The 14,060-nt window shown below is 38.8% G+C and overlaps 1 protein-coding gene across 1 annotated transcript in view; it reads right to left on the reverse strand.

Annotated features, from left to right (window-relative positions):
• LOC306857150 (protein FAM107B-like) overlaps positions 1-13,408 on the reverse strand; it is a 29,605-nt gene extending 16,197 nt beyond the window's left edge. Inside the window, exon 1 of the mRNA XM_079396888.1 lies at positions 12,989-13,408. Within this exon, the coding sequence (XP_079253014.1) occupies positions 12,989-13,012 (24 nt within the window). The 5' untranslated portion in view covers positions 13,013-13,408. The remainder of the gene's footprint in view (positions 1-12,988) is intronic.
• Between the last annotated feature and the right edge of the window lie 652 nt (positions 13,409-14,060).

The raw sequence follows: 14,060 nt of genomic DNA on the forward strand, positions 1-14,060 counted from the left end.
TAACTACTATATACTTACATTTAAATTAATCACTTGGTACAATGTACTTATTACATGTTTTTACATTGTAAAAACATAAATGAATGAATGAATACATTTAATTATAATTACACTGTTGACCCATCCCGTACACCTTAACCAACCCTTAAACCTACCCATACCACCAAACCTGTCCCTAACCTTACCCGTATCCCACCTCAATAGCAGCAAAAGTATTTTGCTATACAATATGACCACAATAATACATTGTACTTATTATTATTATTATTATTTATTTATTTATTGTGTAAGTGGATAGTAGTTAAGGCCACTTAATATAAACTTTTTCTTTTTTTCTTTTGATAGTTCCTAGTTGGATTGTTCTTGAATAGTTCATCCCAAAAATAACTTGCTCATCCTTGTGCTGTTCCAAACCTACAGTATATGAATCACTTCCTTTTGTAGAACACAAAATGAGATGTTTAGCAATGTTCATGCTGCACTTTGATGTACGACAAAACCAAAGACTAGGGACTTTCCATGTCAATCAATCAAATCAATCAATTAATGAGAAATGGAGAAAAATAACCATAACATCACCATAAGTAGTCTGCAATACTTACATGCTAAATTAAATGGGTCAGTGATTTAGTGAATTCAGTGGATCCAGCCACATGACTTCCCTGACATAAAACCCTTTGTGTTCGACAGAAGAAATGTTATATAGTTTTCAGAATTCTATGAGGGTGAATTAATGTATACATATTTACATTTTTTGGATACATCAAGTTTTCTGTGTTCTTTAGATTAGCACATGGGCTTCCAAGTGCTCCGACTGATCTTAAACTTAACAAGGTTGTCCTGTTGTATCATTCCACAAAACGGATTAATATCTTTTAAAACCATTTTCAAAAGGACAGTTCACCCAAACATTACTCAACCCAAAAGACCTTTGATCAACAAACACAGATGAAGACATTTTAAATAACATTTCTGCCCCTCCAATTAAAAAATCAATTCCAACAAAATTGCAATGCTTCGGAAAATTGATAAAGACATTATAAAACATAATCCAAGTGAATTTAACAGTTATTCCACGTCTTCTGAAGAGACACCCTCTAAGTCTATATGTTAATAAATGTTTATTTGTGAAAAAAAGCCTAAATTAAATCTGTTCTTTTAGTGGAGGGAAATATATTGCATATTTCATTGAAATATCTTCATTGTGTTTCAAAGATAAACATAAGTCTTGTGAGGTTGAACAACATAAGGGTGAGTAAATTATGACAATTTCAATTTATGCATGAACAATCAGTATACAAGCACTGAATTTTGATTTGAAAATCGCTATTAGTAACAAAATCTAAAGGTGCTTTACCATATTTCCACAGAATAATCACTGCTTTCAAGTCAAACAGTTTTCATATGTAACCCCAGTATTTACACTCAGTGTGCATGAAACCACTTTGTCTCAAATGTAAAAGTTTGGAGGGAAAACAAAACCTCTCTTCTTTTAAGTGGACCTCACATCACCCAGCTTTTCTACAGCCTGCATTTACAAATTAATGCCTGAGGACTTTTCTGAGCTATATTCAAAGCAGGACACTCCAGCTGGATGAATGGATATTGTTGCTGCAGTTGCTAGGAGAGGCCTGCTCAGGCTTGGTGTCTTCACAAGAGCCTCAGTGTCTTATAGTTCACAGCGAAGACATGGAGGTCTAAGGAAGAAACAAATCTCTTTAATTTCAGCCTTACACACACCTAGAAGGAAAATCCTGAGTGTGCAATAATTTCTGTTAACTGTTCCTTACACACCCTTTGCAAACAAAACCAACAGTGGGTTTTTTTGTTCACCTGCACAAATATGAATGTTTCCTCTGAATGAGCCCTCAGGCCTGACATAAAAAGAAAGCTTTATTGAGATGTAATTAATTTGCTTGTATTTAAAGAGGATTTGTTTTCTCTCATTGGGAGAGAGGTTTTAAATAGTATTATATTCAACAAAGACTTACTTAGAGGCTGAGAGATGCAAAGCCTCCTCAAGTAACAATGGAATCAGGTTGAAGTAAGCTTATGCTCACTAAGAGTCGATCCATATTTGGAGCAGTGTTCCGTGAATGGTAGAGTGGTGTTTAATAGTATGAATGAGATCTGAATTGGATTTATTCAGCACTGAATGCTCTCCCTTAATTATGGAATGGCCCTCAGTCCATTAAGCTGTGGAACTGGGCTTCATATATCTTGATTCTGTGGTGAGATGTTTCTTAAGCCAATCAATATGTGTCAGTGTGCCTGTGATTATTCAGACAATACAGGCACAAATAAACCAATTAAATGCCAAACAATACACACAACATCTCTAGAACTGTGAATGAACAAAACAGCATACGGCAGTATGTAGTATAGTATATTATAGGACATTATAGGAGTGAGGATATCATAATGATTAGAATCACCTGAAAGCTAATAGGAATGGAAGCCCCCCCCCCTTTCATCTAAAACGCCAATGATCTTTTCGATAGGAACACTATTACTGTCTAATAGTTTACAATCTACCCAGTGGGCAAGTGATGTTGAAAAGACATTAAATTGACATCAAACTGATGTCAATAATTCAACATGACGTTGATTTGATGTAAACTGAATGTCAATCACATTGGCCTATACAATTTCAGTGTGGCAGTAACTTCCTATTTTCATCCAATTATGGAAGAAGCTGTCATGCAAACTGAATTTAAAATGTTACAGCATCTTAATCTAGTCTTGACTAATATATGACGTCAGATTGATATCAAGGTGCAGACAGTGAACTTGTCTGATGTAAATGTACAATATACTGTAGAATGAATATTAAATGTATGTGCACTTGTTTCACACAATAGCAATGTTTTATTTATAATTTATTGATTCTCTGCAATTCCTCTTTTTCATATTTTAAATGTTCCTTTCTATAACAGCCTTCCACTTATATACATTCACCCAAAGATGATCACTAATCAGGTGTTTACTGTTGCATGTTCTCTGTGCCCTGTCTGGACTTTTATGTTGAAGTGTTTCATGTGCGTTGTTTGTAGTCTGTTTGTAGTCCGTTTGTGTATAGATTCCCCATTGTAAGATTCCCCAGCTGTTTCCCATTTACCACGCTCCCTTGTTATCCAACCCGGTCTCATCCCAAGTCGTCACATATTGACGCTTTGGTTTTGGCGTCGCTTTTTGACGCTCAAGGTACCCCTTTAGCGTCACTTTTCGAAGTGAAGGGAAGCATAATTTTTCGGCGTCGATATGCTAACGCGCTATTCGGAATTTTATCGTCATAATAAGGTTGCCATTATTGCATATATGTAGAGGTGTGATTTTTGAATGTAAACAGTCAAAATAGTGACTTACCCAACCCCAACCCCTGCCCCTAAACCTACCATCTGTGAAGAAAACACAAGATATAGGAGGCAGATGCTTTAAAAATGATTAATATACGCTAAGAGTTTCCTATTTAAAAAAATTACCTTCCCTTCACGTCGAAAAGTGACGCGAAAGGGGTACCTTGAGCGTCAAAAAGCGACGCAAAAACCAAGCGTCAATATGTGACGAGTTGGGATGAGACTGTGTTACGTTATCTTGTTAAGTTTGTTCTCGTGTATAAATAGTGCATGTGTTCCACTTGTTGTTTATCAGTCAATGTTTGTTTTCATCTGTCTTTTGTGTTCCCTGGTCCTCAGTGTTCTGTATGTTTTGCAGTGTTTTCATGAAATACTCCCTGCACTTAGATCCTCGCCTCTGCCCCTTCATTCGTCTCGTAAGCGATTGACTGACCGCCATGGATCTAGCGGGAGCTAATCAGGACCCTTTAAGTGTGCTTTGCTCCCTCTCTCAAGAAGGCCAGCCCATTAAATCCTACATGGAGGAGTTCCTGAAATACAGACATCTCGTGTCCCTTGATGACGTCAGGCTGATGGACTGTTTGGTGCAGGCTGGTTCATTTCTATAATAGCTTACCATTTATATACATTCAGCCAAAGACGAGTCACTAATCAGGTGGCTACTGTTGCATGCTCTCTGTTTTTGGGGGGGCTTAATGGCAACATTGCCCAACTGATGACGGGGGGGAAATTCTGGCTGGACCCTGACACATTTACATCGACCTTGCCCTGCGACTCTGTGGATCCCCTCTAACTGTGGGGGAAGTAGAGGAGGATTCGGCGCCTAAACTTTTTTGTGGGGGAGCTATATGGCCAAAGCGCCGTTGGCTGCGGAGCCTGGCACAGTGCAAGCTGCGTCTGCAACCAGTAACAGCTTGGTCACTGGACCCATCACACGGCAGAGAGGTTTGGCATCCAGTGTGGCAGATCCGATGCTGACAACTGCCCGAGCAACCAGCATCCAAGGCCTTCGCTGGCTGCTATGCACTCTAGCCCGCTGGTCTCAGCACTCTCAAGCCTGCCGCCATCAGCTCCCTCTAGCCCACCACCCGCTACGCACTCTAGCCCACTGGTCTCGGCACTCTGAAGCCTGTCGGCTTCAGCTCTCTCTAGCCCGCCAATCGCTGCGCTCTCTAGTTTGATGGCCGCATCGCCACCTGTCTCGGAGCTTTCCATGCTCCCTATAATGGCTATGGCCATTTTGTGCGTTTGGCCTTTTCACGCCTTGCCAGTTTCTCCCGAGACAGTGACGGCTTCCTCTTCCAAACTCTCTGTGTTCCCTGTGGCCTCTATTGCGGCTGTAGACTCTCTTTCTGAACTTTCTGTGTTCCCTGATGCCACTGTTAAGGTAGTGTATGCCATTTCTGAACTTTTTGTGTTCACTGACTTCGCCATTATGACTGCTGACACTGTTTCTGAACTCTCTGTCTGCCATGTTTTTGCCAAGAAGGCCATCTATGAACTCTCTGCCAGTTTAGCCACGGCCAAGGAGGCTGCCGGTGAACCCTCTGCCTACACTGTTATGGCCGAAAAGGCCGTTGTTGACTTAGCAGTGATTTCTGCTCTCGTTCCACCTGATTTGCCTTGGTGGTCACCTGCCTCATTGGTGGTTGGTTGTTCTCTGTTCTGCTGTGGTGGTCATCTGCTCCACCGGGGGAATCTTTGCTCCCATCTGCTCTGCTGTGGTGGTCATCTGCTCCTCCGTGGGGACCTGCGGACCCGTCTGTTCTGCTGTGGTGGTCATTTGCTCCGCCCTGGTGCTCGTCAGCGCAGCCTGCTCCACCCTGGTGGTCTTCTGCTCTGCCTTGGTGCACTTCAGCTCCGCCAGTTCTGCCCTGGCCTCCCGCTCTGCATGCTCCACCCTGGCCTTTGGCTCTGCCTGCTCCACCTTGGCCTCCGGCCCTGCCGGCTCCACCCTGGCCTCCGGCTTTGACTGGTCCACCCTAGTCACTTGATCCACTTCAGTCTCCATGCCCTTTTCCACTCCATGGGCCTGGCCCACCATCCCACCCCCTGTTCCACCTCCGCTCCACCTCCCTCCTGGACTTTTTGTTCTGTTTTCTGTTTTGGAGTGTCTGGAATCCGCTCCTTAGGTGGGGGGCTATTATATGTTCTCTGTGCCCTGTCTGGACTTTTATGTTGATGTCCTGTGCGTTGTTTGTAGTCTATTTGTAGTCCGTTTGTGTATTTGTTCCCTGTGCTAATGTTCCCCAGGTGTTTCCCATTTACCACACATCCTTGTTATCTTGTTAAGTTTTTCTCGTGTGTATACATAGTGCTTGTGTTCAACTCGTGGTCATTCAGTGTTCGTGTTCATCCGTCTTTTGTGTTCCCTGGCTCCCAGTCTTCTGTATGTTTTGCCGTCTTTTCATTAAATACTCCCAACACTTAGATCCTCACCTCTGCCTGCTCATTCATCATGTAACAGCTACACAGCAATTTACCACTGGATTTACAAAAATTATTTCAGGTTTAAGAAGTATTTCAACATTGTATGAACTACTGATGAACACATTATTATTATTATTTATCACTCGGTAGATTATTTATTTTCCCGGGCCCCGCAACAATGGCTGCCCACTGCTCTGGGTGTATGTTCACTACTGTGTGTACACTTGGATGGGTTAAATGCAGAGCACAAATTCTGAGTATGGGTCACCATACTTGGCCACACACCACTTCCCTTTCCCTTCCTTAAGCATGTATTACTATGTCTTTGTTTTTAAGTTTTTATCTTTCAAACACTTTAAAATGCACAATTTAATATTTCACATTTCTTATTTACATATAATGCAGGCATTCCCAAGCATTTTTCATCTGAACCTCTTTCATCTAATATATTTACTTGAAGTTTAAAATAAATATTTTAATAATTAGGTATCACATTTGCATGTTCATGGTTCTCTGAAGTTGGTTAATGGTCACATGACATGCACAATTTTCCCAATTAAATCAATGTGATGAACAATTTTGGTCAAAAGTCATCTAAAAGTAATCAAAAAGTATAGTTTGATTATGTTTGATTATGTGCAATGTAATGGATTACATTACTAACTACAATTTTTGTCCTGTAATTTGGAATCAGTAACAGACTACAATTTATAAGCTATCTACCCAGCACTGTATATTGTTTAATGAAATATAAAGATTGTAAAATTGTAAAATATACAGGCACCAATATGCCATCTCGTAATAACAGAAAGCGTAAAACTGGGGAATCTCTGGCAACCAGTCTTTTACTGTAAATTGTATTGGACATTTTTAAAGTGAATAACATACTGAATCATGTTATGGATAAGTTTATATATGGTACAGTACTATAGTTTCATCCAGTGCAATATAATGTAGTAAGAGAACAACAATACGCTCTCTGAAATCAAAGTTGTCCTCTCGTCTATCACAAGGGACAGAATACAGGCCACAGCCAAAGCAATCTGGCATCACTAAACCTTGAGGAGAGCCAAGCGTGACCTCCTCTAGAATGCACCATTGTCCTCCAAGATGGGCTGGATGCCACGGTGCCTCACCTGCAGTGTCCAGTTACTGGCTGAAGTGATCGTTTGACCTTTCTGCTTGTGGCCCGTTCTGATCTCTCATGTTTTATTTACGCTGTTCAGAACGCGCCCCTGTACCAATGTACTGGAAAGTGATATTGCATCCTCACGCATAAGTCACAAACAAAAAGGGTGTTTTTAATAGATTTTGGCCCTGCTTTGCCACTCTGGTTTCAAGCTGAGGGTTCTCAGGTTTCCTAGACAACACAAACAATTAGCGGAGGCCATGGAGGGGAGAGGCAGCCTGCTAATTATCCACGGAACCTACTAGAGTACATGGGCATGGATCAACGCTCCAGTCTTCTGAAGGGACCTGCTGCGGCACCCAGACAAAAATTGAAACAGAATGTTTCTATCTATGATAAAACATTGTTTAATATTTTAGTATTCTGTTTACTGCATGTGACACAGTTCTTCAGATTTCCGTGGACTTGATCCATTGACTGGACCTGAATCTGAATCTAAATGTTGCAATTAAACAGGCATTTAGGGATCCCTAAAGGATTATTTCCTTACACAGTTAAACATTTTCCCTTCCCCTAATGGTCATTATGTGTTTTATTGGCAGCTAAGACCTGGTAAACTACACAAGATCAGAGTCCATCTTCTGGTTTCCTGTTGAGATGAAAGTAGGTGGAAATGGTAATAAATCTTGGGCTGCTTGGGGCCATTCTATTAAATAAGTGTATATGTGTGTAGTAAAGTGTGTGCACAGCTGCACATATAACTAGAATACGCTCATCCTTGTGCAAACCAACATCAATGGCACTTGCTCATCATAGTCATAACTCATAACAAACCAGAGCAGGTTTGAAAATATCCAAGTAGCAGTTCAGCATCTGACTTTTTCAGTTAGTGAGATTGACGAGTAAGTAATTTTTAGCTGCAATATTTTTTAGTGTGGTTTCCTAAAAAGGAACAAATTAGAGATGCAGGTAATCAGTTAAGACTTGTTGAACACTTGCAGAGAATTTGCATCTCTAAATTCATCTGTGAGTAACTGACTCTTTCATACATTTTCATTGAAAAGGACCCATTTTGAAAAGCAGTTCATTTCTTTAGCTTCGCACATCCTTAATCCAGGCTACAGCATCACTTAGCATTTACTATTTGACTGGAAATCACACTGAATATTAGCATTAGATCAACAGCTGTTAATACAGCCTGCTCATCTGTGGATTTAGAATGGATATTTTTCTATCACTTGATCATCAGGTGTGGTGATTTCTTGGCCAAATATATGTGAAATATGCACCACTGACACACAGCATGTAAACTGAATAAAAGTTTTGCCCTTCAGCCATTTATAAAATTAGCATCTTATATATTCAAACCTTATATGTTGGTCTTATGTCGTTACACAACATAGTTTTTATGGTAGACCACAGTTTTTAAATACAATTAAATATTTTTGTCCAGTATATCATATGATAGGTGTCAAATGCATTTTCACATTTGGGCTGATTGTGCCACCTGGTGAGGAATACAGTCCTACAAACAGAGCAGTACATATCCTCACATGCACAGTTTATGTCATGCCATAAATCCATTCCTTAATGGATAAAAAAAAAAAAGTCACACTTAACTACTAGGTGGCCTTAACTACTATGTACTTACATCAAAAAATAAAATTATTTTACACAAAATTTAATTGTTCTACCTTACTTTAAGTTATCGTTCTTATTTAATTTATTTTAGTTTTTGGTGCGTATTTGTGTGTCATATTCTCCCTTCTTATTTCCTGTCAAATTAAACAACTTCCAGTTCCTGTGACCTAGTGAATTCCTCTGGTTTAATGGGACGACAAGAATAATTCTTTAATAATTCCACAGTTTGTATGATGAGTGGTGAACCCTTTCCTTCACTTTTTTGTATTTGTAAAAATTCCTTCATTTGACCTAGTTTAGACACGTTGAAAGCAGAGAAAAACAGAATCTGTGATCAACACATTCTATTGCATGAATCATGTTTTTTTGTATGAAATTTTACATACCCAAAAAAACAAAAAAACAAAAAAAAAAGTTAATTCTTGGTTAATTATTTTTACATTTCATAAATAGCGTAAAGTCTAATTTAGTGAATCAAAATATCTAGTGTAAAAGCAAACATCCAAGCAGTCACTCTGTAACTTCAACATTCCAGAGTCTCAGATTAATCTCTATCTCTACCTACAGCCCACAATTTAGCCTTCAAATTGAAGTGTTGTTTCTTTTTTTCATGTTAATGGAGTGAAATGAGACCCGTACTAATACTGAAAGAGAGAGACAGTGAGAGAGAGAAGGAGAAAGGGATTTCGACTTTAAGAGTCCTGTTTAAAGTCCATTGATCAGAGACTCATTTGTTACCCAGGCTGAAGTGCACCGTGGACAGGTTCAGTTACTCGTCTCCAGGGTTCTTATACATTCTGGTGTCTGGACCCATCTTACATTGAATCTGACCCACTTTTTCTTGTACACATTCAATGTCTGACATCAGCCAACCAGTTTAACTCTGTATATTTTCAGCATAGGATCCATCTTCCATAACAAAACCAATAGTGATTTTTTAAATGAAAACACAAATTTAATAAAATTTACATTAAAATGGAACAAAAAACTAATATTAATGCTTTCCTTCATTTATGAAAACTCATATCGGGAGTATAATAGCCTACTACGATAAATAACCACAGTGTCACACAAACTTAGCAAAAAAAAAAAAAAAAGTTGTATCAGTGGAATTTACCCAGACAGGCCAGATGTGGGTTGGATCTGGGCAAAAACTATGTTGTTGTCCGGGTAATTTATCACAAAACAATTCAATCTGTCCTATAGCAAAGCATGCTGCACAATAATATTTGAGAAACATGTCATAAGTTAATAAATAATATAGCATTATATAATACTTTTTATATAGAAGTTATTATAAAATCAACCCAGTGTAACTTAAAGATGCACTAAGTAAGATTCAAAGACTATGCTCATATCAGTAGCCTACAAAAAGTAATATGTAAAGTGGGTCACCTCAGGGTACCCGCCATGTTGAGATCGCATGACCTGCCTCTCTTTTAATTGTGGAATAAATGAATAAAGGGTGACAAATACACCGTATTTGTAGGGCAATTCTACAGTGGCAGTGGTAACTGAAAACCCTTGTACTTTTGTGCTTCATCCACACCACTAGATGTCAGTCCAACATCACCACACGCAAGCAAAAATGACATTAAAAAAAGCACATTTAAACTATAAAACTAGATCAGTTTGTTGATTATAAAAACAGTAAATAGCACTTTAAATGCATTAGAGATCGGTGCTGTATCTAATAACCTTTCTGTGAATCAGAAACTGCCCATGTAGAACATAAACACCTGTTCTTTCAGAGTTGAATTCCTTCCCAGAGCATGTAATTATTTTTAGCTTGGATCATTTAGAAAGGATTTTGTCTGATTGGTCTAATCTTCCTCAGTAGGTCTCTGGCACAAGAGGCATATTAGCACAACTTGACATCCCATTTAGCAGTAGGGCAATCACATGCAAGTGTCTGCTCAGGAGTTGGCTGATGTAGCTGCATTAGTCCTGATCCTAGATCAGCTTTGTTGTTATTTATTATAATATATGAGCAGATATGTTCATCCAGTATGCATCATATTTGTTGTATACTGCATGTTTTGGCATATTAAATAGGTAAACCACGTATTCCATGCATAAATACACATACTTTTGCAATGCTAGGGCTAGTAGTGTTGTAGTATGCTATTACAAGCACTGCAAGGGTTAGCAGAGATTTCAATGGCTTGGATAGAAACCAGTCGTTCCATATTCACTCGTGATTGAGTGAGCTTTGTGCAGGTGCGTCTCATCTCACTCATGCATGAAATGCCACAGCGGAGATACACGCTCCAGTGAAATAAAGCTTGTAACAGGATGAACATGGAAATTTTTTTTAATGAAAACAATTGAGTTAACCAGACACAACAAAGCAGAGCACGGTGCTGTATTAGGTTGTATTAATAATCTCAAATGTTTGCATGATTTCCCTTACAGCTAGGCCTCAGTTCCTCAGACAATTTGAAAAAGTGAAAGAGGGGTCTTGTGATGTGAGGGTCTATAACTGCGGGGTCCAGTCGAGGTATTCAGCTCATGCTAAGTGACCCAGAAGCTGGCAAAGAGGATGAAATTACAGCTCTGACAAGCTGACATTTTCAGCCCTCTTACTGAGCACTGCTTTCTGTGCTGCACCTTAGACATTACTGAAGAACTCACATTCCAATAACTGCTGGACTATTGAAACAACAATCTGCTCAAGAGGTGTCACCGTTCTCGTTTTACTTCAAATATAAGTTGAACAGAATGAGGTGGCTGTGGACCCTAAAATAAGTCTATATTTTGAGCAATTACATGATGCTGAATTGGTCTACCAATTTGCATTTGGGACTTTTCTTGTCCTGGAGAGGAATTTGCAAGGCCATTGCAAGACTGTTACTTGTGAACCCTGTGGACATTTAGACAATTAACTACTTAATCTGAATCTGTAAGTTATATTATTATTATTATTCATTTCTGAAAGTTATGAACATTTTCATCACAGTGTCATGTCCACCACATCTCACATTATTACAGTATTTTAATTTAATTTAATTTTGACTTTAATTACTGTAAATGATACACAATAAAATGCTGTCTGCGAGTGATACTGATTTTTTTTTTCCTCCACACATCACAGGTTTCATATTTCATCTCAAGCTCAGTGAAACGGCTGTCTACTTACTATAGTAAACAAGTGTATATTACAAGAAAATTGTATTAGGGACAAAACTGCTGCTTATGGTGCAAGTTACACCAAACTGTGGGTCAGTAATTGTTAAAAAAGCCATCTATCTTCACATAAAATATTGAAATGGTTTATTATTATTTCACTCAGATTAAAAGTGTGGGTCTGGAAAATGGGAAAGACAAGACTACATTAAAGGGATATGAAAAGTAGCACAAATACTTAATACATTATATTGATAAAGTCACTTTTAAAGTGATTCTCAAACGAATGAATGAATGAATGAATGAATGAACGAACGGACAAATAAACAACTCCTGGTAACATAAAAGTGCCCAAAGATGTCGAAATACCCACAGACACAATATACCTATAACTGTTTTCTCAAGTAGAAAACAGCTGGTTATTGTACTGGATGCTCATGAGTCAATACAGTGCTAATTTACAAAACAGTTGTTCATAGCTACATGCCTATATGTCAGTGCAATACAGCACAGTTCCTTATCCATGAAGTAGATGAAAGGTTTGTTTAATTCTGACTGCGACTCCTCACCCTGATAAATCTGACACTTGATTGTGCAAGCAAATGGCTCAGACATGGGTAATCAGAAGAGGCTCCTGTATCCTATAATCCTTTAGTAACCCTCTCTACAGCAGCTGTCAGCTGTCACTAGCAGAACTGAGCAATGAGTCAACTTCAGTCACCACCACGCCCTCCATCCACACCTTCCCAGCATGCAGTTCTCCCCATAGCTCAAATATTTGTCAGTGTGACTACTCTAATACCTCACTGGATATTGCCCAAACATTCAAACACCAACAATGGGCTTTGGGGTTAATCCGAAACTTGTGGAAACTATAGCAATTGGGTTTTAAATTGTACAAAAGTTTAAAGTATACAATTTTATAAAGTATATGATGTAAAATGTCAACAGAATGTGTCCTGGATTCAAGTGCATATAACAAAATCAAACAAGTGTTAATTTAAAAGCATGAATGCTGACTTCTATAACAAAATAGCAAATGTTTCTAAAATGTGCATTCACAATTGAGTATATCTTCTGGAAAACACATGAATAATTGCATTAAAAGGTACTACTGTACATATTAAAATGGTTTAAAGGCACATCAGCAGTGCTTTGAATGTTTGGTGATGATTCTGATGTAAACGAAGCATAATGATCTCTTAAGAAGCATGTCATGTTCAAAACAAGCCATGGCCTGCGTCATCCACTCAACACTAACCCAGTTACCTAAACTGCTTAACAAAAATGACAAATGCACACTTACTTTCTTGCCATAGGACGCCCCCATGCTGACACTGTCTGTCCGCTAGGCCCAGACCCCAGAGATTTCCTTGTAATTTCCAAATTCTTCTCCTCTCCTCGACTCCGTGTACACTTCGGCTCCACCAAGGAGGGAAGGAGGGAGGGGGTGCAGACAGAAAAGCCCTCTCGCTCTCCCTAGCACCTTATCAGCTGTGGGGTAGTCCAGCAAAAGTGACTGGTCGGATTAGATTATAATAACTAAATCTCTATGAGATTCTTTGGCTTGAAAAAGGACCAGCTTGTAAGCATTAGGTAGCTATTTTGTCATCATGGGTTTCTTAGCTTTAAATAAACTGAAAACAAACTGAGCGTGTGAGTCATAGTAAACCAGACCATCCGTGGCACCTGTTACTCCGTTTTCCTTATAGGATTTATCCACTGCAATAAGATTACGCTAATTGCCAGTGACAGAGTAGGAAGTCTTGGGAAAATCTCATGGTGGGATGGCCTCAGAGTAGCTGTCAGGATTCTGATTTTTACTGGCAATATCAAGGCATGGGTGGTCTAGTTGCTGTATGTTTACTGTATATTACAGAAGAAATGTAGAGGTGAACAGTATTATGGACAGGATGTACTATGTACAATGTCCCCTACTTTGGGAGTCTGGCCACAAAAAGGACAGCTGCCTTACTTTGGCATGTGGCCCAGTCGTGATGACATCACAGTCATTTTCAGCTGATCGTCAATCACAGATGGTGAAACTATTATTTTTTTATTTGAGTTATTGAGCTATTTTTTTTAAGTGTATCTGTACAAATTTAATATTACAATGTGAGACATGCTAGAATATACATTAAATGCTGATTTTCTTTTCTTTACCCCCCCATGCAGTAAACAATAAACACACACACACACACACACACACACACACACACAATTGTATAAGCTTGACTGTTATTGTATAATATATTTTGAAATACAATTTATTCCTGTCATGGCAAAGTTACATCTTCAGCATTATTACTCCAGTCTCCAGTGTCACGTAATAGATATTATTATAATGTGTTTTTTTTTTTAATCAATGCTGATAATGT

The sequence above is a fragment of the Barbus barbus genome (genome assembly GCF_936440315.1).
Source record: "Barbus barbus genome assembly, chromosome: 37".
NCBI classification, from domain to species: Eukaryota; Metazoa; Chordata; class Actinopteri; order Cypriniformes; family Cyprinidae; genus Barbus; species Barbus barbus.